This window comes from Symphalangus syndactylus, chromosome 22 (genome assembly GCF_028878055.3).
Source record: "Symphalangus syndactylus isolate Jambi chromosome 22, NHGRI_mSymSyn1-v2.1_pri, whole genome shotgun sequence".
In the NCBI taxonomy this organism is placed as follows: domain Eukaryota; kingdom Metazoa; phylum Chordata; class Mammalia; order Primates; family Hylobatidae; genus Symphalangus; species Symphalangus syndactylus.
In genome coordinates, this window is record NC_072444.2 from 41,422,264 (window position 1) to 41,449,893 (window position 27,630).

General features: G+C 41.1%; 1 protein-coding gene across 4 annotated transcripts in view; it reads left to right on the forward strand.

Annotated features, from left to right (window-relative positions):
• The window catches only part of UGGT1 (UDP-glucose glycoprotein glucosyltransferase 1), a 110,071-nt gene that overhangs the window by 14,926 nt on the left and 67,515 nt on the right, over positions 1-27,630 (forward strand). For all 4 annotated transcript variants that reach the window (XR_010118991.1, XM_055261458.2, XM_063632109.1 and 1 more), the window contains exons 4-13: positions 2,134-2,264; positions 3,823-3,935; positions 7,603-7,777; positions 9,332-9,428; positions 10,465-10,543; positions 15,023-15,123; positions 15,850-15,949; positions 17,848-17,908; positions 22,307-22,398; positions 23,848-23,998. Coding sequence is in view for 3 of the 4 variants with exons in the window: in XM_055261458.2 (XP_055117433.1) it covers positions 2,134-2,264; positions 3,823-3,935; positions 7,603-7,777; positions 9,332-9,428; positions 10,465-10,543; positions 15,023-15,123; positions 15,850-15,949; positions 17,848-17,908; positions 22,307-22,398; positions 23,848-23,998 (1,100 nt within the window). In the remaining variant the exon portion in view is untranslated. The remainder of the gene's footprint in view (positions 1-2,133; positions 2,265-3,822; positions 3,936-7,602; positions 7,778-9,331; positions 9,429-10,464; positions 10,544-15,022; positions 15,124-15,849; positions 15,950-17,847; positions 17,909-22,306; positions 22,399-23,847; positions 23,999-27,630) is intronic.

The window sequence follows — 27,630 nt, forward strand, 5'->3', positions numbered from 1 at the left end:
AGAAACAGAGTCTGGCTCTGGAGGCTGGAGTGCAGTGGTGTGATCATAGCTCACTATAATCTTGAACTCCTGAGCTCAAGCAGTGTTCCTGCTTCATCTTCCTCAGTAGCTGGTATTATAGGTGTGTGCAACCAGGCCTGGCTAATTTTTAAATTTTGTAAAGATGGGTCTAGCTGTGTTGCACATGCTGGTGTCAAACTCCTGGCCTCAAGACATCCCTGCCCCGCCTCCCGCCTTGGCCTCCTAAAGTGATGGGATTATAGGCGTGGGCCACCATGCCCAGCCTGAATCTTTTTTTTTTTTTTCGGTGATATAGATATGTAAAGATTTTAAACAAGCATCTGTAAGTTTTACTAATTTAGAGGCAACCAGAATTAAGTTATCAAAAAATACTTTCTTTTTAAGATTTTATAGAACAAATTTATCAAAGTGGGTTTATAATCAAATTTGAACTTTGACATTTAAAATGACATTTTTTCAGTAAAAATGATAATACATATTCATTAAAGCTATAGGAGTATGAATTCTATGAACAACATAAAAGCATGTTAAACATTTTATTTGTTTGAAATATTATTTATATTCCTGCCACCCAAAGATTGACACCATTAACATTCTGGCATCATTTTGAGATATTTCTTATCTATTTTTTACGTAGAGGATGCTATTGCAGTATAAAACCTTTTATATTTTGCCTCATAAAATGTTACTTATATTTTCTTTTTTACATGGAACATTTTATTTTCATTATTTACCTATTTATTTTTTGAGACAGAGTCTCCTCTTGCTCAGGCTGGAGTGCAGTGGCGCGATCTCGGCTCACTGCAACCTCTGCATCCTGGATTCAAGTGATTTTCCTGCCTCAGCTGGGATTACAGGTGCATGCCACCTTGCGTGGCTAATTTTTGTATTTTTAGTAGAGATGGGGTTTCACCATGTTGGCCAGGCTGGTCTCGAACTCCTGACCTCAGGTGATCCACCCACCTCCCCCTTCCAAAGTGCTGGGATTACAGGCATGAGCCGCTGTGCCCTGCCTATTTTTATTCTTTTAAAAAGAGATGCACTATGTTACCAAGGCTGATCTCTTGAGCTCCTAGGCTCAAGCAATCCTCCCGCCTCGGCCTCCTAAAGTTTTGGGATTACAAGCAAGAGCCACTGTGCTTGTCCTTTAAAATGGAAAATTTAAGTTTTTTGCATGGATAACATGTGGTTCCGAAGTCAAAGCTATATAAAAGATTATACACAGAAAAATCTTGTTTCTTCCTTGACCCTGTTCCTTCTGTTTCTTTCCTGCTTTTTATAACATTTTAAATTAATTTGTTTAGCCTTCAGTGTTTTTTACAGCAAATATATACATATGTATTCTTATTTCTCATTCTTTCTCCTGGTTAAAAAAAAAGTTACTATGTACATTGTTTTGTACCTTTGCTTTTCATTTATCCTGGGGATTTTTTCACATTCGTATTTGGATTTTTTTTTTTTCTTTAAAATAATTTGGTCCAGCTTTTTGTTTAAATGCTTCTTTTCAAACTTTATAATTTCATCAGTATTCTTTAATACTGTGTAACTTCCTCATGACACTGCTCAGTTTTGTTTAGTTTTTGGAGTAGTTACCATGTGCTAGGCATCATGGATATAAGGATAAATAGGTCATAGCCTCTTCCTCTGGGGACCAGAAGTCTAAGTGGGGTATAGATAGACAGTGAATAAACAATTTAGTAAATGATATGATAAGTGAAAGAGGTAAACAGAGAAGTGTTCTGGGATTGAGGAAGAGGTTTAACTGGTCCATTGAAGCGGGGGTAGGGATTGTGGAGACTTCCTGGAGTAGGTAATTTCACAGCTGAATTATTTCTGAGGAAGTATGTAGCTGTAAGTCATCCAGGTAAGTGGGAAAATAGTGGTCCAGGGGAGGGAATAGTTTGAAAGGGAAGAAGAGAGGAAGAGCCCAACTGCATTGTGTACTCCAGGGAATTTTAAGCATTTGATGAGAGTTCAAGGCAATATACTGGTAAAACTTGCCATCACATACCTTTGTAAACACAGCTTTGTGCTTCATGAACTATCTTCTTTATCTTCTTTAGATATCTCTAGTCATATGCAATTACTTTGGTTAATGTTCTTCCTTGACAGGTACCGATTATTCCTACTATCATGCAATATTGGAAGCTGCATTTCAGTTTCTGTCACCCCTCCAGCAGAATTTGTTGAAATTTTGTCTGTCTCTTCGTTCCTACTCAGCTACGATCCAAGCCTTCCAGCAGGTGGGTCCAGTGCTCTTAAAGAACAGCATTTTAGAGTGTATATCATGATGAATGGATAGACTGCAGTTGTCCTGGAATTGAATTACAGAGCTATCACCTTTTCGCCTGAAATTTTCTAGGATTTATGATTTTTTAAAAAAATAATAAGCAAAATTGATGTTGTCTTCAACCCACAGATTTAAAAAAATAAGAAAAAGAATATCTATATAGAAAAGAGACAGCAATATTTTATTTATGTGTTGCAGCCTGGGAGATGTAATCTTGTTAAACCAATGAGCCAGCATCTAATCACAGCCTATAGTTCTAAAAGCAGTTCACAGGAAATACAGGAGGCAAGAAATGTTTAGCATCACCGCAGGGATGCAGTCAGGAAAATCTAGAATTCAGGAATTGTTGTAGTAAAGTAATCTAGTTTCTTCAATAAATAAATTATGGAAATTTCTATTGTAATTGAAAAGAAAAAGAGGGACAGAGAAACCTCAAGTTAAGAGAGACTTAAGAAGAGGCAGTCAAAGATGTCCTCACCAGCTAGATATTTGATATAAAAGCAATGCTAATTTTAAAATTATTTTTTATTATAAAACAGAAAAACCACTCACAAAAAATATGTAGTAATAGACTAATATAATGTAAACATCCTTGTAATTTTCACCCAAGTTGAGAAGCAGGACTTGGTCTGGCACCACGGAAAGCCCTCCATGTACTGTGTCCTGATTGTGGCCACCTTTCGCCCTCTGAAACCAACCACTCTGTTGATTTCTGTTGGAATCACTTTCTTGTTACTGTATTGTTGTATTGCCCAAAGGTACATCTTCACACAATGAAGTGATTTTTTTTTTCATTTTTCTTTATTTTGTGGCAGAGTCTCGCCCTGTTGCCCAGGCTGGAATGCAGTGGCACAATCACAGCTCATTGCAACCTCCACCTCCTGGGTTTAAGTGATTCTCCTACCTAAGCTGGGGTAGCCTGCTACCACACTCAGCTAATTTTTGTATTTTTAGTAGAGACAGGGTTTCGCTGTGTTGGCTAGGCTGGTCTGGAACTCCTGACCACAGGAGATCTGCCTGCCTCCACCCCCCAAATTGCTGGGATTACAGGCATGAGCCACTGTGGCTGGCCTGTTTTTGCATTTATTGATTTTGTTTTTTTGAGACAGGGTCTTGTTCTGTTGCCCAGGCTGGAGTATAGTTCTGTGATTATGGATTGCTGCAGCCTCAACTTTTCAGGCTCAAGCAATCCTCCTACCTTAGCCTCCTTAGTAGCTGGGACTACAGTTGTATGCCACTGTGCCTAATTTTTTTTTTTAATTTTTTGTAGAGATGGGGTCTCACTATGCTGTCCAGGCTTAAGGGGCAGGCTTAACTGCCCAGGCTTGGGCTTAAGTGATACTCCCACTCCGGTATCCCAAAGTGCTGGAATTACAGGCACAAGCCACCACACTCAGCCACTTTCACTGATGTTGTTTTGTCATAATTTAATCACCTATTTTGATTATACATGTCTTTATCTCATCTTTGGTTAGAAATTTAAAAAGTATGTATTATGTCTTATGTGACAGATAGCAGCTGATGAACCTCCACCAGAAGGATGTAATTCGTTTTTTTCAGTGCATGGAAAGAAGACTTGTGAATCCGATACCCTGGAGACTCTTCTACTGACAGCCTCTGAAAGGTAGATTATATGTTTATTTTCATATCATGCATTTCCAGTGCTGCTTCTGTATTTAGTCTACCTTCTGATTTTCTCATCTGTTTTGTATCATTAGGCGTAATGGTTTAGAGTATGGCTTCTGGAACCAGACTGACTAGATTTGAATCTCAGCTCCGTCACTTAAAATAGTTTTGTGAAATGTGGCAAATTTCTTTCCTAATCTCATTTCAAAATGGAAATAATACAAGTATTTAGTATTAACTGTTATTGTTTAGTAATGACTGCATCTGAGCAATGACATAGGCTTTGTCATTAGCTTAGTAAGGAATACTGTGTGTATTAAAGCCAATGCCTGAAATAATGATATTAATGATAATATCTCTCAGGATATTATTAGTTTCAGACAAAGGAGGATATTTGAAAGATAATTGCAGGCTTGATTTGAATATTAATTTGGTAACTGATGTACCAGCTTTTTGCCCGAAGGTAGGTTTCCTGTGGTAGACAACTCTACTGTGTATCATTTTGCTGACTGGCTAGGGCAGCAAGCCCTCTGTACCTCCTCTAATGCTGTTCATAAACAGAACAGTGATCTCTACGTGGGGTTGGCTGGCCCTCTCAGTACTGCTAATGGCAGTTAGGAGGTGTAGGTCTTCTTTAGTGAGATTGGCTGCCTAGCACCCATCCTCTGCCCACCAAATGGCATTAGTGCTTCTTACTCAGAGTGCCAGCCAAAAAACATAGTGTGCGTTCCAACCATCTCCAGGTCAAGGCATGGACATTCAGAAATGGCTGCATGGTGATACGGTAGTACTCTCTCGGGGGAAACAAAATTGATGGCTTTGTACTTCTTTTAAAAAACTTTAATTTGCTACAACAATAATGCACACCTTTGTGAAGAAAAGAACAACAGTGTCTCCTATCTCTGAGAGGCGGTAACTACTTTTAATGGTTTGGCATATATACCTTCAGACTTTTTTCTATGGTTTTAAATTTATACATGTAGGTAGTTTTATTTTTATAAAAGGTATCTTTCAATTTAGTACAAGTGGGTGTACCTCATTATTTTTAACACATGCATAACCTATGTAAGACTGTCCCGTAATTGGTAATTTACCTCTTACTGATGGAATTTTAAGTCATTTCCTCCTGTTACAATAAGGCTATATGGAGCATCTGTATTCATGTCTTTACTTTCTGCTGAGTTGTATAATTTATTATAATAGAGACTGGTAGGTCATAAAGTCTGTGCATTAAGATCTGCTAATATCTTTTTTTTTTTTTTTTCTTTGAGACAGAGTCTGGCTCTCTCCCCTGGGCTGGAGTGCAGTGGCACCATCTCAGCTCACTGCAAGCTCCGCCTCCCGGGTTCACGCCATCCTCCTGCCTCAGCCTCCCGCATAGCTGGGACTACAGGCGCCCGCCACCACGCCCTGCTAATTTTTTTTTTGTATTTTTAGTAGAGACAGGGTTTCACTATGTTGGCCAGGATGGTCTCGAACTCCTGACCTCGTGATCCGTCCACCTCGGCCTCCCAAAGTGCTAGGATTACAGGCTTGAACCACTGCGTCCGGCCAAGATCTGTTAATATCTTGATGCCATCCTTAGATAAGTTTTTTTGGGAGAAGCTTTAAAATTTAAGAGGAAAACTGAAATGTTAAGTCCATTAGGGGCACAAGCCTGTAGTCCCAGCACTTTGGCAGGCTGAGGCAGGAGGATCACTTGATCCCAGGAATTCCAGACCAACCTGTGCAACAAAGTGAGACCCAGTTTCTCCAAAAAGTAGCTGGGTGTGGTGGCAGTAACCAGGCACATGCCTTTGGTCCCAGCTACTCGGGAGGCTGTGGTGGGAGGATCACTTTAGCCCAGGAGGTAGAGACTGCAGTGAGCCCTGTTCATGCCACTGCACTCTAGCCTGGGCAACAGACTGAGACTCTGACTCCAAAACAGAAACAGAAACAAAAACGTCCATTAGGAAGATCATAGTAGTAAAAATAGTAGAGGAGATAGACTTAGTATAATTGGCAAGTAATATGCTTGATGTCATCCTCTGCTTTTTGCAGTATTTATACTTATATTTTTATTTATTTATTATTTATTTATTTTTGAGACGGAGTCTCACTCTGTTGCCCAGACTGGAGTGCAGTGACGCCATCTCGGCTCACTGCAAGCTCCGCCCCCCAGGTTCACACCATTCTCCTGCCTCAGCCTCCCAAGTAGCTAAGACTACAGGCACCCACCACCATGCCCGGCTAATTTTTTGTATTTTTAGTAGAGACGGGGTTTCACTGTTAGCCAAGATAGTCTTGATCTCCTGACCTCGTGATCCGCCCGCCTCAGCCTCCCAAAGTGCTGGGATTACAGGCGTGAGCCACCACGACCGGCCTATACTTATATTTTTAAATAAAAAGCGAATCATATTCTGTTTATATGGTAGAAAAATATACTTGGCCAGCTGTGGTGGCTCATGCCTATAATCCCAGAACTTTGGAAGGCTGAGGTGGGTGGATCGCTTGAGTCAGGAGTTTGAGACCAGCCTGGGCAACATGACAAAACCCATGTCTACAAAAGATACAAAATTTAGCCGGGCATGGTGTCATACACCTTTAGTCCCTCCTTGAGCCCTGGAGGTCGAGGCTGCAGTGAGCCGAGTGATCTTGCGACTGCGCTCCAGCCTAAGTGACAGACTGAGGACTTCTCAAAATATAACATAATATAACATATTATATTGGCCGGGCCTGGTGGCTTATGCCTGTAATGCTAGCACTTTGGGAAGCCGAGGTGGGTGGATCACCTGAGGTCAGGAGTTTGAGACCAGCCTGGCCAACATGATGAAACACCGTCTCTACTAAAAATACAAAAATTAGCCAGGCGTGGTGGTGGATGCCTGTAATTCCAGCTACTGAGGAGGCTGAGGCAGGAGAATTGCTTGAACCCAGGAGGCAAAGGTTGCGGTGAGCCGAGACCATGTCATTGCACTCCAGCCTGAGCAACAGGAATGAAACTCCATCTCCAAGAAAAAAAAAAAAAACCCAAAAAACAAAACAAAAAAACCCCACTGTGTTATATATATATATATTACATACATACATACTCAAGTTTTAGTAGTCATTTGAATATGTGTCCTGTTTTGGCCCTTTTCCTCCTCTTTTAGGAATTGGTAGCTGTTATTAATTGAGATTTATTTTATTCATTTATTTTTTTTGAGACAGGGTCCCGTTCTGTCACCCAGGCTGGAGTCCAGTGGCATGATCATGGATCACTGCACCCTCGACCTCTGGGGCTGAGGTGATCCTCTCACCTTAGCCTCCCAGGTAGCTGGAACTACAGGTGCACGCCACCATACCCAGCTAATTTTCGTTATTTATTGTAGAGTCGAGGTTTTGCCATGTTGCCCAGGCTTTGTCTTAGTTATGATTACAGGCATCATACACTTGACCTGCCAGTGTTTACATTTTATAGTTAGTATTTTTTGTAATGTACTTTTGTTATTTTGAATCATGAATAAATAAGACTCATACCTGATAGTAATCTTAGTAAGTGAAAAATATTTAAGATCATGCTACCCTTCATATTAAGATGCTTATAATCTTTATTTAAATTTTCATAACTGTACTTTATATTTTGTGACATTTTTAGTGTTTCACAATTATTTTTAAAGTTTTAAGCTTTTATTATTTATTTGCAGGCCCAAACCTTTATTGTTCAAAGGAGATCACAGATACCCCTCATCTAATCCTGAAAGCCCTCTGGTGATTTTCTACTCGGAGATTGGCTCTGAGGAATTTTCCAATTTTCACCGCCAGCTTATATCAAAAAGCAATGCAGGCAAAATCAATTATGTATTCAGACCTTATATCTTTGTAAGTATTGACTTATTTTACACCTGTTTTGAATGTAATTTGCCTATCGTGACCTTAGAACATAAGCTAATAATCTCCCTCTTTATAAAATAATCTAGTTATTTGAATCTCTTTTTTGATAAATCCAGTAGTTTCATTGAGTTTATTATTTGCACATATGATGTGCTTTGCTTGACTTTCTGAAGAAATATAAAACATGCTAAAAAAGTGGCTTGATAAAATTTACATTTTATTTCAAAATGAACCATGTAAATAATCTTTTCTGATTTTAATATGGTCATCATACTATGGAACTGATTGTTGAATTCAGTTTCCTTTCCAACCTTTTTTCTTCTGTTTTCTCTTTGCCACCTTTTTATTTGGTGGAAGGGGGAGGATTTTCTAAACAGGCGATTCTTAGGTAGACTTGATGTAATATTAAGCTTTTAAGACTCTGTGTAATATTTAGTCATTTAAAATATTTGTATGTAAAGGTTGTTAGTCCTTTAAAGTTTTTATGTCATAATAAGCTCAGTACTAAGTTCATGCAAAAAATAAAAATTTTATTTGTTGATTTATTTATTTTTGAGACTGAGTCTCGCTCTGTCGCCCAGGCTGGAGTACAGTGGCGCGATTTCAGCTCACTGCAACCTCTGCCTCCTGAGTTCAAGTGACTCTCCTGCCTCAGCCTCCTGAGTAGCTGGGATTACAGGCACTTGCCACCATGCCGGCTAATTTTTTGTATTTTTAGTAGAGACAGGGTTTCACCATGTTGGCCAGGCTGGTCTCCAATTTCTGACCTCAGGTGATCTGACTGCCTCAGCCTCCCAAAGTGCTGGGATTACAGGCGTGAGTCACTGTGCCTGGCCATAAAATTCTAAATGAAAATGTGTACAAGCAGAAAATTTTATCGAAGTCCAGTTTTTGACTCTCCCTCTGCCCCCTTCATTGCGGTTAGGATGGATGTTAATGTCTGAAGGGCCATCTTCAGTCAGGATGCTGGTGAGCCTGTGACATCTGGTCACTCCAAGCTCCGCCTGAAGGCATTTAAATTTAATAAAAAGCATACTCCCATGGGCCTCAAAAAACACCTCTGGGACTGAGACCTCAACAGCTTTCAACCCTGCTTTGTAGGTTCTGGAACTTCTTTTTCTCTTTCTACATTTCTTACGGTTGGGACCATAGCACTTTCAGCTGTCCATTCATCTGGTTTTGCTTCTACCTTGGAATTCCATTCCCACAGTTGTGGCAGCCTACAACATGTAAAGGAGCCTAGGATTTTATAAGGAGAGAATATAGACTCTGAATTGATTTTTAAAACGTATAATCAATATTTTAATGGTAGATAAGTGCTTTTATTACTCTTGAGTTTCTGGTAGGTTTTGGACTAAAAAAATTTGTTTAGTGAACTTTCTTAGCCATATAATTAATATCCTTAAAAAACTATTTAAAGATATTTTGAGGGCATAATCCGAGGTAATGGCTAGTAGATGCAACATTAATATGGTCATGCCGTGTACACTGTGACATAGAAAGAGCTAGGTGGTAATGATGGAATTCTTGCTTTACTCGCAGAATCCCAGGAAGGAGCCTGTTTACCTCTCTGGCTATGGTGTGGAATTGGCCATTAAGAGCACTGAGTACAAGGCCAAGGATGATACTCAGGTGAAAGGTGAATTTGTAAAAATGGGACCAGTGTGCTTTCTTCAAATATGAGTTAAAGGGGAGTTTGTTTCCATATGAAAAATAATAGATTTAGGTGTATGCTGAACCTGTGTTTGTATCCTGGTTCTGTTACATCTGAGTGGGTGACCCTTAAGCAGATGCTCTAGGTCCCAGTTTTCTCTTGTGTAAAGTGCAGGTAATGATACATGTCTCTTCCAGTATTGGGGAGGAATAAATAAGATGTGTAAGGAAAGAACTTTTTCAGGTACTTAAAAAAAAAAAAAAACACACAAAAAAAGAACCTAGCACAGTGGTTTGCCCAAAAGCGTTCAGCAAGTAGTAGCTATTGTTGTTGTTGTTATATGGGATTTACAAATAGCCATTTATTTGTGACTCCAATGTGAAATCTTAAAGTATCCTATATTTAACAAACAATTTTATGTTGTTTACTATTTCTGTACATGGAACAGTTTACTGTGGATACTTTCTGTTGTAATACTCTAGGGTTTTGAATTTATTATTTTATCTACAAGTTTTAAATGCTATTTTTTCATTTCTTTCTTTTAAGCTCATTTTAAAGATAAAAAATCAATTTGAGTAGTAAAGCAGATGGAAAATAAACTACTACCTCATCATTCTGTTTTCTTCAGTAATTGTATTTAGGATTAAGTTGACTAATTATAAATTCTTCAGAATTTTAATATTGAAAAATTCTTTGTTCATAGTGTTTAAAACTATTAATTTCGTAATTGTCCATAATGTTTAAATGTATTAATTTTGAAGTTTTTAGCATGTAAAATTTTCCAAAGTTTAAGGGAAAAATGCATTCTTTATCCAGGAACACAGGAGATATTAAAATGCATTTATTCTGTTTGTTTAAAGAACCATTGCCAAAGGGTAATTGTGATAGTCAACATTTTAAATGGTATAATTTCAGGGGTTTCTGATTTTTTTCACATTATTCAATTTTATGAAGTTTATGAGACTAGTAACAGTTTTGTTTCAAATCTGAGCAATTATTAATATTTTCTATGCTTTCATAGGAACTGAGGTAAACACCACAGTGATTGGTGAAAATGATCCTATTGATGAGGTTCAGGGGTTCCTCTTTGGAAAATTAAGGTATGTATGTTCTATGTATTTTGGGAAACGCCCTCATTTTCCTTAAGCCTCCAGGCTTTCTTGCATTTTAAGCATCATCTTACTCATTGCTGTCTGAGTTACCCATCTCCTAGCAGTACTTTATATATGCAATCCTACGTGGAGAGTCAACCACTTAGTTTATAGTACAGTTTATGATTTCACATTATTCTTTTTTTTTTTTTTTTTGGAGAGAGAGTCTTGCTGTGTCGCCCAGGTTGGAGTGCAGTGGCGTGATCTCGACTCACTGCAACCTCCACTTTCCACGTTCAAGTGATTATTCTGCCTCAGCCTCCCGAGTAGCTGGGATTACAGGCATGCACCACCACACCCAGCTAATTTTTGTATTTTTAGCAGAGATGGGGTTGTGCCACGTTGGCTAGGCTGGTCTCAAATTCCTGGCCTCAAGTGATCCACTCGCCTCAGCCTCCCAAAGTGCTGGGATTACAGGTGTGAGCCACTGCGCCCAGCCTGAAGCACATTATTCTTTTTTTTTTTGGAGACAGAGTCTCACTGTCGCCCAGGCTGGAGTGCAGTGGCGTGATCTCGGCTCACTGCAGGCTCCGCCCCCCGGGGTTCACACCATCCTCCTGCCTCAGCCTCCCCAGTAGCTGGGACTACAGGCGCCTGCCACCTCGCCCAGCTAATTTTTTGTATTTTTAGTAGAGACGGGGTTTCACTGTGTTAGCCAGGATGGTCTCGATCTCCTGACCTCGTGATCCGCCCGCCTCGGCCTCCCAAAGTGCTGGGATTACAGGCGTGAGCCACCACGCCCGGCCACATTATTCTTAAGTGATACTATGGCTACCTGCCTACAGTTTAAATGTGTTTTTCTTGCCTCTCAGTTGATAGCATTAAGTTACATACCATTTTTTGATTGCCATAAGGGAAAAAATTGAATTGTTTCACTTAATATTTTCCCAGGAAAAAAATGTATTTAAAAGTTTTTTCAAACATAGTCTGGGCAAAAATGCAAAATAGATATAGTAAATTTTATACATGCTCGATGGAAAAAACATTTTGTTGTTATTATTATTATTTTATTTATTTATTTTTTTTGAGATGGAGTCTTGCTCTGTTGCCTGGGCTGGAGTGCAGTGGCGCAATCTCAGTTCACTGCAACCTCCGTCTCCTGATTCAGGTGATTCTCCTGCCTCAGCCTCCTGAGTAGCTAGGATTACAGGCACCCACCACCATGCCCGGCTAACTTTTGTATTTTTAGTAGAGACGGGGCTTCACCATGTTGGCCAGGCTGGTCTTGAACTCCTGGCCTCAAGTGGTCTGCCCGCCTCGCTCTCCCAGAGTGCTGGGATTACAGATGTGAGCCATGGCGTCCAGCTCAGAAAAAAACATTTTATTAGAATTTGCTTTATGTGAAAGGAAATGGTATTTTAAAAAATTCCATAATTATGTAATCATTTAATGAAAGCATCATCATAACCAATTAATGTAAGCATCATAGTATTTTATAGCTGGAAAGTCTTCTTAGCTGTTATTCTTTTTTTTTTTGAGGCGGGGTCTTGCTCTGTTGTCCAGGCTGGAGTGCAGTGGCACAGTCTCGGCTTGGCTTACTGCAAGCTCTGCCTCCCGTGCTCACGCCATTCTCCTGCCTTAGCCTCCCAAGTAGTTGGGACTACAGGCATCCGCCACCACGCCTGGCTAATTTTTTGTATTTTTTTTTTTAGTAGAGACGGGGTTTCACTGTGTTAGCCAGGATGATGTTGATCTGACCTTATGGTCCGCCCGCCTTGGCCTCCCGAAGTGCTGGGATTACAGGTGTGAGCCACCGTGCCTGGCCTGGAAAGTCTTCTTAGCTGTTATTCTAAAAGTTGAAGTTATTTCCCTCATGGCTTGATAATTGTTTAGAGCCCTGAATTCTGCTTTATCTGGAAATTTTTATTAGGACATTGTGTGTGTGTGTGTGTGTGTGTGTGTGAGAGAGAGAGAGAGAGAGAGGGAGAGAGAAAGTGATAAAATAGAAATAGTATATGCTAGACTCAGTTTTATACACTTCAGCTTTGAGATTTGGCCAAGTGAAATAACCAGATTAACAATTTGGAAGAGATATCTTAGTTTACATTGAATTACATGTTGAGTTCATCCTACATATATATACATTTCTTCTTATTTAACATCAGTTTTGGCCTCATTAGAATGTAATCATATCCTATTTTTATTTGACTCAGGCTTCCAGAATCCTTTTCTAAAAAAATTTTTTTGAGACAGGGCTTTGCCCTGTCACCCAGGCTGGAGAGCAGTGGCACAATCACGGCTCACTGCAGCCTTGACTTCCTGGGCTCAGGGGATCCTCCTACCTCACCCTCTCAAATAGCTGGGACTACAGGTGTGTGCCATCACGCCTGGCTAATTTTCAAATGTTTTGTAGAGATAGAGTCTTGCTATATTGCCCAGGCTGGTCTTGAACTTTGAGTTCAAGTGATTGTCCTGCCTTGGCTTCCCAAAGTGTTAGAATTACAGGTGTGAGCTACCACTCCCAGCTTCAGAATCTTTTTTCACATTTATGTTGTTTATGTTTATTTTTTGGGTAGCATTATGATTTTATGCATTCACAGCACAAAGGTATTATCAAGAATATTGAGGCTGTTTTACCTTTTGGACATTCAGAATAGTTATTTAGCTATCCAAAGTAGTTAGACCTTTTTTTTTGTTTGAGACAGGCACTCAGTCTGTCACCAAGGCTGGAGTGCAGTGGTGCCATCATGGCCTACTGCAGCCTCCACCTCCCCAGGCTCAGGTGACCCTCTCACTTCAGTTTCTGTATTTGTGGTAGAGATGGGGTTTTGCCATGTTGCCCAGGCTGGTCTTGAACTCCTGGGCTCAAGGGATCTGCCCACCTTGGCCTCCCAAAGTGCTAGGATTACAGGTGTGAGCCACTGCCACTGTGCCTGGCCTCATTTTTGGTATTTAAGAGTTTGTATTGGTTGAATGTCTTTTTTCTGAAATGCTTAAACTAGAACTAGAGTTTCAGATTTCAATTTTGGAATATTTGCATGATACTTACCAGTTGGGCACCCCAAGTCTGAAAATCTGAAACCTGAAATGCTTCAATGAGCATTTCCTTTGATGTCATGTTAACATTTAATGAGTTTTGGATTTTGGAGCATTTTGGATTTCAGAATTTTGGATTTGGGATGCTCAGGCTGTAGTAACTGACAGGAAGTGGGTTGGTTGGACAGTGAACGGTCTGAGGGAATTTTAATTTCTGTATGTTGTATTAAGAAATTTTGAGTTAGCTGGGCGCAGTGGCTCATGCCTGTAATCACAGCACTTTGGGAGGCTGAGGCGGGCGGATTACGAGGTCAGGAGTTCAAGACCAGCCTGGCCAACATGGTGAAACCCCGTCTCTACTAAAATAAAAAAATTAGCTTGGTGTGGTGGTGCTTGCCTGTAATCCCAGCTACTCAGGAGACTGAGGCAGGAGAACTGCTCGAACCGGGACCCGGGAGGTGGAGGTTGCAGTGAGCCGAGATCATGCCATTGCACTCCAGCCTGGGCAACAAGAGTGAAACTCTGTCTCAAAAAAAAAAAAAAAAAAAAAAGAAATTTTGAGTTTATGGCATTTAAAAGAAAAAAGTAATGTACTAGCCATCTGTCTGTCTGATGTAAATGTTATATCTCTGCCCCAGATCACCTCTCCTTTACTATAGTGGAATATGCTATATTTAAAGATAAAACCCAGTAACTATGGTTAGCCTAAATTGTATTCATGTTACTAAGAGATTTATGAGCACATAGGCTAAAGGAAACTCATTTTGGGACTGGCAGCAGTTTTTTCCCCCTCAGTTTTAGTTTGAGAAATTAAAATGATTCACAAAAGCATAGAGAAAAATTTATTCCCACATACTTACAACCCAGAATAGATTGCTGTTGTCATACTTGCTTTTCTCTTCTATAGAACTATTTATTAAGCTTTCTTTTTTTTCCTAGTATAAGCCTTTTTTTGCTTTAAGAACAAAGGAAAACAAAAAGTAAAACAGGTCAGTAAACACTGCAGGTATAGCTGAAGTCTCCTTTGTTCCTTTCTTTCTTTCTTTTTTTTTTTAAGAGACAAGGTCTTGCTATGTTGCACAGGCTGACCTGGAACTCCTGGGCTCAAGTGATCCTCCTGCCTTGGCCTCCTCAGTGGCTGGGATTACAGGCGTGAGCCACCACACCTGGCCAGAAAAGTCTCCTTTGTTAACCACTGTCAGTCTCCTTATCTACCTCATAGGGAATCACTATTGTAGCAATTTTTCTATAAATTTTATGAGTTTTAAACTAGCTTCTAATTTTCTGGTTTTTTTTAAAGAGCAATAATTATACTTCATTTTTTCCCCCTATGTTGTAGAAAATTTCCTAGGGTTGGGAGAGGAAAACCATGAAGATAAAGTTGATTTACTTCTTCTTATGCTCTGGGAAAGAAAAAATAATGAAAAAGACTGATTTTTATGTTTCTTTTAGAGATCTGCACCCTGACCTGGAGGGACAGTTGAAAGAACTCAGAAAGCATCTTGTAGAGAGCACCAATGAAATGGCACCTTTAAAAGTTTGGCAGTTGCAAGGTAATGAAAACAGGGAGAGGTCATTGGCCTACTTTTTGGCTAAGTTTTATGGTTTTAAAAAATGCAAAATTTGAATTTAATTGTATGTAGTACGTGATTCTGAGGGTGCCTCAGATTTTAAAGATAAGAGTGATTAATTACGATTAATCAGGGAAGAAAGCAAGTCCTTTTGTAAACAGATAACACTAGGTGGAAGTAATATATATAAACAAGTGGCAAGTGTTTCTGTGTGACCATACATAAACTTGTAATACGAGAAACAGGTCATAGTCCTAAGTTCCTATATATATACATTTCTTCAACTGTTTATCTATAGAGTGTTAAAGACATGTCATTGTGGCAGGAGTGTTTTTCTCTGTTCCAAAGAACTATTTTTCAAGTTTTTTTCCCCAACATCATTTACTAAAAGTCTTCATGCTGTATTTTGTGATGTATTGTAAATTTGGAAAAGGGAAAAAGACTTGGGCCTGATTTAGCCTCTGCTACATGCGTTAATGTGTGCCCTAGTGTTTTCTGCAGATATATCAGAAACGGCTCAACTGAATACTCCAGAGATCTTTGAAGTGAATAAAACCTGAAATTGAATCATGGGCATTCTCTGGAATGGTTGCATTCTAAGACATTCTTAATTACCAAGAAAAGAGTGGGAAGTAAATTTGGATTTTGTTTTCTGCTTCTCATTGCATTAGATTAATCCACTTTTAACTATATTTGACATCGTTGCAGATCTCAGTTTCCAGACTGCTGCTCGAATCTTGGCTTCTCCTGTTGAGTTGGCTTTGGTTGTTATGAAGGATCTTAGTCAGAATTTTCCTACCAAAGCCAGGTAATGTAGAATAATGCTCTTCTCCTTAACATCATACCCAGTTATCATCATGTTCACTTGCCAAATGAGGTAATAACAATATGAAAATTCCTAGAAAATTAAGATTCTTTTTTTTTTTTTTTTTTTTTTTTTTGAGATGGAGTCTCGCTCTTGTTGCCCAGGCTAGAGTGCAGTGGTGCGATCTCGGCTTACCACAACCTCCGCCTCCCAGGTTCAAGCGATTCTCCTGCCTCAGCCTCCCAAGTAGCTGGGACTACAGATGTGCGCCACCACGCCCGGCTAAGTTTTTGTATTTTTAGTAGAGACAAGGTTTCACTGTGTTGGCCAGGCTAGTCTTGAATGCCTGACCTCAAGTGATCCGCCCGCCTCAGCCTCCCAAAGTGCTGGGATTACAGGCGTGAGCCACTACGCCTGGCGAAAATTAAGATTCTTTATGACCACCACCACTGCTATTGCAGATGGTGCTCTGTGTCTTGAAGATGGTAAGACCATGGATTGTGTGGTTGAAGTGACAGATTTAGGTTATGTTCTTAGCACTTCTACTTACTAGTTGTGTGACCTTTGCAAATAAACAACCTCTCTTTACCTCAGTTTCCTCAGCAGTGGAATGAGAATAAAAATACCTGACTTTCAGGATTGGATGAGTCTTGCTCATGTAACTAACTAATCTAGAGTCTGTCCCAGACCATAGTGGTTTTCTTCTTGAAATGTTTTACATATGTCATCTTACTGAATCTTGAAGAAACTGAGTCATAGAGGCTAAGTGACTAGTTCATAGTAACACAGTAAGATTTTGTTTGGGCCAGGCTTGGTGGCTCGCGCCTGTAATCCCAGCACTTTGGGAGGCCAAGGCCTGGCTAATTTTTGTATTTTTAGTAGAAACAGGGTTTTGCCATGTTGATCAGGCTGGTCTGGAACTCCTGACCTCAGGTGATCCGCCCGCCTTGTCTGGTGCCCAAAAGGGGGAAGTGGGCCAGGCATGGTGGCTCACACGTGTAATACCAGCACTTTGGGAGGACGAGGTGGGTGGATCACTTGAGGTCAGGAGTTCCAGACCAGCCTGGCCAACATGGTGAAACCCCTTTTCTACTGAATATACAAAAAATTAGCTGGGCGTGGTGGCAGGGGTCTGTAATCTCAGTTACTCGGGAGGCTGATGCAAGGAGAATCGCTTGAACCAGGAGGCGAAGGTTGCAGTGAGCCAAGATCATGCTATTGCACTCCAGCCTGAGCAACAAGAGCGAAACTCCATCTAAAAAAAAAAAAAGATTTTGTTTGTACGTTTGCTGACGTTGCCTTCAATTCTGTAATATTGCTGCACATCTCATAAATGCAAGGCAAAATTGTTTTAAAAGCCACATTTTTAGAAACTATTGACTTGAATGGTTCCCAGTCGTTTTCTTGAGTCACTGAATGAAGTGTTTTGACTTCTGATGTGAGATATTTTATAACTAAGTTAAACTGTTTATTTGGGACTTAGACATCATGTAGTGAATTCTCATTTAGTCCAGCTGCTACTTGAAGGTATACACGAATGATTCCACATCCACCATAAGTGGGAAGAGCAATCTGCTGCCTTGGTGTATTCAACATTATCCTTTTAGCCTGAGAGTAGTAGAGATCATATATAGAAATGGGGTGCATATGTTTAAGAACTTGGAAACAATTGCACCTGTTTTATAATGCCATAGCTACTACATTTCTTTGATTTTGTATCTTAAAAAAATATACACATCTGAGAAAGGAGAAATATATTTATCAATTATAAAGATTTAAGGTTTTTCCCATTTAATTTTTTCTAATTTATTGAATAATGTGTTTCATATTTTAAAATATGGAAATTGAAGACTTTATATCAAATATTAAGCCGAGCACTCATAATGTTTTTATTTCCTTAGAGCAATAACAAAAACAGCTGTGAGCTCAGAACTTAGAACCGAAATGGAAGAGAATCAGAAGGTATTCACCGATAGAAAATACTGACCTGTTTTGTATTCTATCTTTAATCTGAGTTTAATCAGCAGCATTTAACAGTGTCGCTCTTCTTTTATCTAAGATCGTGATTTTTTCATTTCTGTGATCTTTGTATTTTTAGTGTTTAATGAAAGTTCAGTGTGCACGTAACTGAAAGCATGAAATGGTGCTACCATGTTGTTCAGGAAAGCAGCACCCCTAGCATGTCTCACCCCGTTCCTGAAGACATTCACTTTCGACATTTAGCTGATTCTTCGGATGTTTCTCTCCAGAATTCTAGCTTACATTGGTACTTTATTTTTCACGTTCAGACATTATGTATTGGCCTCCTATTTAAACAATGAGGTTTAACTTTCTTTCACTGCCTCCGCCTCAGTGTCCCACCACTATCCTATATTGGCACTGTCCTGTCTATCCGTCTTCTCAATATTGGATGTTGTGATTTTACCTGGTTTTGATGTGGTCTGAGATGGACTGGTTGCTCTTTATGCCCAGGGGATGCTGGTCATCCTGAGACTTTCCTTTAACCTCCTTTGTTGGATCCTCTGTTGCTTGATTCCATGTCTTCTGTGTTTTTGGTTTATTTCCTTGTTTTGGTACAGCTCATCATTCTTTGTGAGAAAAGTTGCCTGGGAGGCAAATTTGAAATTCTGAGAAATCAACTTTCTACTTGTTTTTGTTTTTGTTTTGGAGACCGAGTTTCGCTCTGTCGCCCAGGCTGGAGTGCAGTGGTGCGATCTCAGCTCACTGCAAGCTCTGCCTCCCGGATTCACGCCATTCTTCTGCCTCAGCTTCCCAAGTAGCTGGGACCACAGGCGCCTGCCACCACTCCTGGCTAATTTTTTTGTATTTTTGTTAGAGACGCGGTTTCACTGTGTTAGCCAGGATGGTCTCGATCTCTTGACCTCATGATCCACCCGCCTGGCCTCCCAAAGTGCTGAGATTACAGGCATGAGCCACCACGCCCAGCCAACTTTCTACTTGTTTTTATTGATAGCTCGTTATATAATATTGGCAGGTTATACAATTCTAGGTTGGAAGTCATTTCAAAATTTGAAACAAGGCATCGCCTCTTGGAATTTTAGTTTCCATTGTGGCTGTTGAGAAGTCTGAAGCCTTTGTATGAAATCTCTTAAGGATCTTTTCTTTGACTCTGGTTATCTGAAATGTCATAATTATATGTGTTTTTAAAAAAATCTCTGTACTTTTGGGTGGTTGGTGGGCCCTTAAAATCTGGAAAATCATTACCTTTAGCTTTGGGAAATTTTCTTTTTTATTTTATTTTATTTTATTATTATTATACTTTAAGTTTTAGGGTACATGTTCACAATGTGCAGGTTTGTTACATATGTATACATGTGCCATGTTGGTGTGCTGCACCCATTAACTCGTCATTTAGCATTAGGTATATCTCCCAGTGCTATCCCTCCCCCCTCCCCCCACCCCACGACAGTCCCCGGAGTGTGATGTTCCCCTTCCTGTGTCCATGTCCTCTCATTGCTCAATTCCCACCTATGAGTGAGAACATGCGGTGTTTGGTTTTTTCTTAAATTCTTTGTGTTTCTTCTCTCTGGTTTCTCTTTCCTCTTTTCCTAGAAATATGTATTTATTTATTTTTTAAATGTTGCACCTCTTTGACTAGTTTGGCCTTTTAACTTTAAAAGTCTTTTCTTTCCTATTCTTTTCTCTTTTTCAAAAAAAAAAAAAAACTTTCTGGCAGGAGTTTTCAACCTGTGTGCATCTTTTTTCCTTTAGTTGTCAAATATTTAATTTTCAGGTTTTCTTTTGGTTCTTTTTATGGTGTTCCTGTATATCTCTGAAGACAATGGTGCTTGTGTTTTCTGTCTGCAAAGTTTGTTTCCTCTTAAGCTGCGTTTTTGGGTTTTGGTCTCTTTAGTGGTGGAGGCCTTCCTTAGGTGTCCAGTGATCACACTCAGAGTGAGGCACCAAGGACCCAGTTGGAAGTCCTAATGATGTGGCTTTGTGACTGTAAGGTGTTCTGTTGTGACCATTTCCTAGGGAACCCCAATGACAGTATTTTTGTTCCTTTTCTTTTGGGTTGGTCAGTCCTTGTCAGTCTCCAGAAAAGGATCCGTCAGTCTTCTGTCTGGAGGGTGAAATCTGTTTGCTAGAGCTGTAGAAGCACAGTAGGGAAGAGCGTTTGGTGACTTGCCTTCGATTCCCCGTTATGTGTGTGGGGTCCCTGTCCTCCTTGTGCTCGATTTGCCGTTGTCCACAGATGTTCTGTTTCGTTCTTTTCCAGGGAATGAGCCTTCATTTTGCTGGAGTAGGGGGTAGCACCGACCGCAGTCACCTGGCAGGGGGAAATCAGTTGGGCGGCTGGGGGATTTTGTCTTAAAGGGCTTTATATCAGAACTTAGCTAATAATCACCCCTTGTATATGTCCTGTGTGCTCCAGTTCCTGAGCCTTTGGTGAGTTCCACAGGGTGACACAGGTTTCTTGTTGACCTTTCCTGTTGTTGGTCTAACATTCAGCTTTCTCAGGGCTGTTGGGACAGTGATTCCTCACCCACCTCTCTTCCAGCTTCCAAAATTTGGTGGCCTTTTTCTTTCCTGTTCTGTTTGTCTTTGTGGATTTATAACTGAAAAAGTCGCTCTAGTGGCATTTCAGTAGAATTTCAGGAGAGAAAAAAGTTCTTATGTTCAATTCACTGTCTTTACCCCAAATTTCCTTAATCTTTATATCTGAGATATTAGTGAATTAAGTACATCTGAGGGGTAAATAAATGTTTCTCAAATGTTTACTAAATTGAAAAACCTTATTGGGAGTTTTTATTTACTTTTTAGTTTCCAAAATAAAAACATCAAATATTATCTTAAATTTAGGGCCTTTTTCCCCCTAAGGAAGGAAGACAAAATTATACTGTATTGCTGTTTCATGGAGCCTTAATTTTTTTTTGAGTAAAACATTTTATTAAAGCATAAATATATGCTTTTTTTTTTTTTTTGAGATGGAGTCTTGCTCTGTCGCCCAGGCTGGAATGCAGTGGCATGATCTCGGCTCACTGTAACTTCTACCTCCTGGTTCAAGTGATTCTCCTGCCTCAGCCTCCCGAGTAGCTGGGACTACAGGCGTGTGCCACCACGCCCAGCTAATTTTTTTGTATTTTTAGTAGAGATGGGGTTTCATCATGTTGGCCAGGATGATCTCGATCTCCTGACCTGGTGATCTGCCCATCTTGGCCTCCCAAAGTGGTGGGATTACAGGCATGAACCATCATGCCTGACCAAAATGTATTTTTTTTTTTTTTGAGACAGAGTCTTGCTCTGTCGCCCAGGCTGAATGCAGTGGCACGATCTCAGCTCATGGCAACTTCTGCCTCCCAGGTACAAGCAGTTATCCTGCCTCAGCCTCCTGAATAGCTAGAATTACAGGTACCTGCCACCATGCCCAGCTAATTTTTTGTAATTTTAGTAGAGATGGGGTTTAACCATGTTGGTCAGGCTGGTCTCAAACTCCTGACCTCAGGTAATCCACTCACCTCGGCCTCTCAAAGTGCTGGGATTACAGGCATGAGCCACTGTGCCCAGCCCAAAATATATATATGAAACACAAAGAGAGAAGCACACAAATTCTCAGTCATTCGTTTGATGAACTTTCCCAAAATGAACCCATCTATATTACCAGTGTCCAGACCTAGAAATAGATATGACTCTATTCACCAGCTCAGGGTCAGTCTTTTTTTTTTTTTTTTTTTTTTTTTTGAGACAGTCTTGCTCTGTTGTTCAAGCTGGAGTGCAGTAGCGCTATCTCGGCTCACTGCAGCCTCTACTTCCTGGGTTCGAGCAGTTCTTGTGCCTCAGCCTCCCAAGCAGCTGGGACTACAGGCATATGACACCGTAGCTGGTTAATTTTTGTATTTTTAATAGAGACGGGGTTTTGCCACGTTGTCCAGGCTGGTCTCCAACTCCTGGCCTCAAGTGATCCACCTGCCTTGGCCTCCTCAAGTGCTGAGATTACAGGTGTGAGCCACTGTGCCTGGCCTGGATCAGCCTTTTTTTTGTCGTCTGAGGGTGCTGTGCACTCAGCCAGGGAGTGAGTAGATGTGAATTCCTCTCTCTCTCGGAAGAAATTCCAGTTCACAATTGATACACCTTTCCGTGATCTCCTTACTTTTTTTTCTCTTCTTTTTAAAATCGAGAAGTAAAAATTGCATATTTTTGTGGTGTACGTTTTGAAATGTGTATACACTATGGTATTATCCCCTGTCTTACTTGCCATTGAATCCCAACAGCATCTTGAAGCAAATCTTAGCTCTGCCTTAGGATGCCAAGATTTGTACAGGTAGTGAAGCCCAGAAACAATAAAATTTTTTTAAAACATTCTCTCACAGCTCCCTAATAATTATTAAAATTTTTCAGTATTTCAAGGGAACTTTAGGATTACAACCTGGAGATTCAGCCCTCTTCATCAATGGACTTCACATTGATTTAGATACACAGGATATATTCAGGTATGGATAATATTTTTCATTCTCTGAAAAGTTTTTGTAAGGCGTAGCACCTTGTAACATGTTCATATTGCCATTCCTTCTTGATGTGGCATGATGCAAAGCCTGATGGCTTACCAGGCACCACTGGGTGGACGTAGGTAGTAGGCACATGCTGTGATGGGTGGGCAGGATGACATGTCTCCATCTTGTATTACAGTGTGTGTTCAAGGCCTGAGTGTTTTCTGAGGCTGTCCTTTTAGAAGCTATACTTTTCCACTTAACCATGGGAACATAGAAAAGAACAGGTTCTTTGGCTTTTGGAACAGTGTGAAGTAGATTTATTAAAAATACTGCCTCTGGGCCTGGCACGGTGGCTCATGCCTGTAAATCCCAGCACTTTGGGAGGCTGAGGCCGGCGGATCACTTGAGGTCAGGAGTTCGAGACCAGCCTGGCCAACATGGTGAAACTCCATCTCTGCTAAAAATACAAAAATTAGCCATGCCTAATAGTGCGTACCTGTAGTACCAACTACTTGGGAGGCTGAGGCAGAAGGATCACTTGAACCTGGGAGGCGGAGGTTGCAGTGAGCCGAGATTGCACCCGTGCACTGCAGCCTGGGCAACAGAGTGAGAATCCATCTTAAAAACCAAAAAACAAAAAAAACCTGTCTCCTGTGTCTCAGAAGGTGTTCTGTCTACATATATTATTTGAATATCCACTTTTTTGGTAAAATGTGGTTCAGTATTAAATTGCATTCGATTGTCTTCATGATTTTGGGGTGGGTAGCAGACAGGTAGAATTCAGACATTATTCATTTGTTTTTTTGAGATAGAGTCTCAAAAATTTTTTTTTTATCATATCTTATTTCTCCTTCCTTTCTATCTTTTTATTTTTTTGGAGACGGAGTCTCACTCTGTTGCCCAGGCTGGAGTCCAGTGGCACGGTCTCGGCTCACTGCAACCTCTGCCTCCCGGGTTCAAACAATTCTCCTGCCTCACCCTCCTGAGTAGCTGGGATTACAGGCACCTGCCACCATGCCCAGCTATTTTTTTTGTATTTTTAGTAGAGATGGGGTTTCACAATATTGGTCAGGCTGGTCTCAAACTCCTGACCTCAGGTGTGGATTCTTTCAGGCTTTTTTCTGTGGTCATATGTTTGCCTCTGTGAATTGGTACTGACATTGAAACATATATTAAGCATATATAATGTAGTATCTCTTTTTAATCTTTATTTTGAGATAATTGTAAATACACATGCAGTTATAAGAAAGAATACAGAGAGATTAATGTACTGTTTTTAAAATCATGTGGTGTAAAATTATAGGTTTAGGGTTATTTTATCCTCAATTTGTGTGTTTATTCCCTTTTTTAATTTGGCATTGAGGTTGAATAATACATTTTTTTCATGGTGAGAATTTTTTTTAAAAGCTTTTTTTCCTGGTAAATACCTCTGTTTGTTTTTTCCCCCAGTCTGTTTGATGTGTTGAGGAATGAAGCTCGGGTAATGGAGGGTCTGCATAGATTGGGAATAGAAGGCCTTTCTCTGCATAATGTTTTGAAGCTGAACATCCAGCCCTCTGAGGCAGACTATGCGGTAGACATCCGGAGTCCTGCTATTTCAGTGAGTATTTTGTTAAGGTGATCAAAGGACTTTCTGACCAGGAATCTTTTTTATGGTTTCTGATTTGTCTCTTATGAGGGTGAAGTTACTCCCAGCATCTCTTTTGTTGGTGTGAAAGATTTATAATTGCTTATATGGGACTTTGTGTATGTAATAAAGTAGGCCCTTAAATGCCTCAAAAAGTTGAGTTATTGTTGCTAATGTGGTTAAGACAGTGATTTTTTTTTTTTTTTTTCCAAGACAGAGTCTCGCTCTGTTGTCCGGGCTGGAGTGCAGTGGTGTGATCTCGGCTTACTGCAACCTCTGCCTCCCAGGTTCAAGCAATTCTCCTGCCTCAGCCTCCCGAGTAGCTGGGATTACAGGAGCCTGCCACCATGCGTGACTAATTTTTGTATTTTTAGTAGAGACGGCGTTTCACAATATTGGTCAGGCTGGTCTCAAACTCCTGACCTCAGGTGATACACCCACATCTGCCTCCCAAAGTGCTGTGATGATAGGTGTGAACCAGTGCGCCCGGCCAAGCCAGTGATTTTTTTCACTTGAGCATGCCCCTGGTATTCAGCTGAGCATCTCTTGGGAAAAAGTGTTTAGTTTGTATTTTCTCAATTGCATACAGATCTTGTGTGATGTTGTGACATCTGTAAATTAAAACTACTATTGAAAAAGTCACTTTTTAGCTAAGAACCTTCTTTAGTAGGATTTTGATATTTGAGATTTGAAGGATTTATATAGACTTTTGCCTGCCGTATGATCTTTCTGAGCCTTTGTCTCGTCACCTGTCAGAGAATGTGGGGAATAGGGCTGGGCTTGGTGGCTCGTGCCTGTAATCCCAGCACTTTGGGAGGCCAAGGCGGGTGGATCACCTAAGGTCAGGAGATTGAGACCAGCCTGACCAACATGGTGAAACCCCGTCTCTACTCAAAATACAAAAATTAGCCAGGTGTGGCGGCACACACCTCCTAGTCTTAGCTATTCAGGAGGCTGAGGCAGGAGAATCGCTTGAACCCGGAGGTGGAGGTTACAGGTAGCTGAGATCATGCCACTGCACTCCAGTCTAGGTGACAGAGCAAGACTCCGTCACCAAAAAAAAAAAAAAAAAAAAAAAGAGAATGTGGGGAATAGTGCCGTCTTGGGCAGTTGTGGTAAAAAATAAGATGAGTGGAGAGCTGATCTTATTTTTTCTTGGTTTCTGTACTGCATTCATTTTAGAAATATTTTATTTAAGAGAAATAATGTAGAATGTAGATAATCATTACTTGAATTCATACTTGATGATATAACTTATTTTGATGAAGACATTGTTATGTCATTTGCTTTTCTGTTAAAAGGACTTATAAAGAGTAAAAGATAATAACATCAACATGACATGTTTATGCAAACATAAAGGGACTAACAACCGTAGGACCCATCATCATGCTTACTAAATGTTAACATTTAATCATTTTGTGTCAGATTTAATTGTTTTCTTGGAAAAAAAAAAAAAACAGTTTTAGTTGAAGCCCTTCTTTGCCCCTTACCAGCCACCCCTCTCCTTCCTGAAGTTCATATCTTTTCTCAAGTTGGTGTGCATTCCCTTGTCCCTTATTTTATCCTTTTATTTTCTATCAAGTATATTTTTCTTTCCTTCTTTTGTTTTTTTAGAGACGAGTCTCACTATGTTGCCCAGGCTGGACTCAAATTCCTGGGGTCAAGCAATCCTCTTGCTTCAGCTTCCTGAGTAGCTGGAACCATAGGCATGCACCACCTTGCCTGACTCCTATTTAATATTCTAAAAATTTGAGGCCAGGCACGGTGGCTCATGCCTGTAATCCCAGCACTTTGGGATGCAATCACAGCTCACCACAGCCTTAAACTCCTGTGTTCGAGAGGTCCTCCTGCCTCAGCCTCCTGAACCATTCTCTTTGCGGACATGAAGTTGTTTCTGATGTTTTGCTGTTGTAAACACTACTTTAATTAGGCTCTTTTTTCCTCTCTTTTTGTGTATACATGTGAATTTATTTGGGGTAGATACCTGGAACTAGAGCACTTAGTGGTACTGCATGTATTGTATTGTATTGTATTGTATTGTATTGTATTGTATTGTAGTCTCGCTCTGTTGCCAGGCTGGAGTGCAGTGGTGTGATCTCAGCTCATTGCAAGTTCCGCCTCCCAGGTTCAAGTGATTCTCCTGCCTCAGCCTCCCGAGTAGCTGGGACTACAGGCGCATGCCACCACGCCCAGCTAATTTTTGTATTTTTAATAGAGACGGGGTTTCACCATGTTGGCCAGGATGGTCTCGATCTCTTGATCTCGTGATCTGCCCGCTTTGGCCTTCCAAAGTGCTGGGATTACAGGCGTGAGCCACTGCACCTGGCAGTACTGCATTTATTTTAGAAAAATTAGTACTAATATAGTCTTCAACTTTATTAGATCCAGTTCTCTAAAGTGTTTGTCCACATACCAGCATTGCATGAGAGTTCTCTTTGCTCTATATCTTTTCCTTTTTTTATTTTTTATTTTTGCACACAAAACAATAAACATTTTCTAAAAGTACATGCAAACAAAAAGATGCATATCAAACATATTAGGAAGGTTGCCCATGGGAAGACGGGGAATAGAAATGGGGGGTGGGAATTAAAGAAAATAAATGAGAGAGGGACTTTGTATGGATCAATGATAATAACTCAATCCTCTATTTGACAAAGAAGAAGGAGGAGGAAGAAAAAGAAAGTGGGATAAAGGATCAGAAAGGGAGGAAAATAGAAAAAATTAGAGTACGACTCCAGGGTAGACCTGTTTTGTTGTCGCTTGTGTGGTTGGTTGGTTTGTCAGTTGTATTTTTCGCCATGTTGGCCAGGCTGGTCTCGAACTCCTAGCCTCAAGTGATCAACCCGCCTCGGCCTCCCAGAGTGCTGGGACTACAGGCGTGAGCCACCACGTCCAGCTCCCACATTGCTTCTGGCCTCTGTGGTAGACCTGCCAGACCAGGCGGCCGGGCAGAGGCGCTCCCCACATCCCAGACGGGGTGGCCAGGCAGAGGTGCTCCTCACTCCCCAGACGGGGCGGCCGGGCAGAGGCGCTCCTCACTTCCCAGACGGGGCCGCCGGGCAGAGGCGCTCCTCACATCCCAGAAGGGGCGGCCGGGCAGAGGTGCTCCTCACTTCCCAGACCGGGGGCGGCCGCGCAGAGGCGCTCCTCACTTCCCAGAAGGGGCGGCCGGGCAGAGGCGCTCCTCACTTCCCAGACGGGGCGGTCGGGCAGAGGCGCTCCTCACTTCCCAGACCGGGGGCGGCTGGGCAGAGGCGCTCCTCACTTCCCAGACCGGGTGGCCGAGCAGAGGCGCTCCTCACTTCCCAGACGGGGCTGCCGGGCAGAGGCGCTCCTCACATGCCAGACGATGGGTGGCCGGGCAGAGGCGCTCCTCACTTCCCAGATGGGGCAGCCGCGCAGAGGCGCTCCTCATATCCCAGAAGGGGCGGCCGGGCAGAGGCGCTCCTCACTTCCCAGACGGGGCGGCCGGGCAGAGGCGCTCCTCACTTCCCAGACTGGGCGGCCGGGCAGAGGCGCTCCTCACTTCCCAGACGGGGTGGCGGCCGGGCAGAGTCGCTCGTCACATCCCAGACGATGGGCGGCCAGGCAGAGGCGCTCGTCAC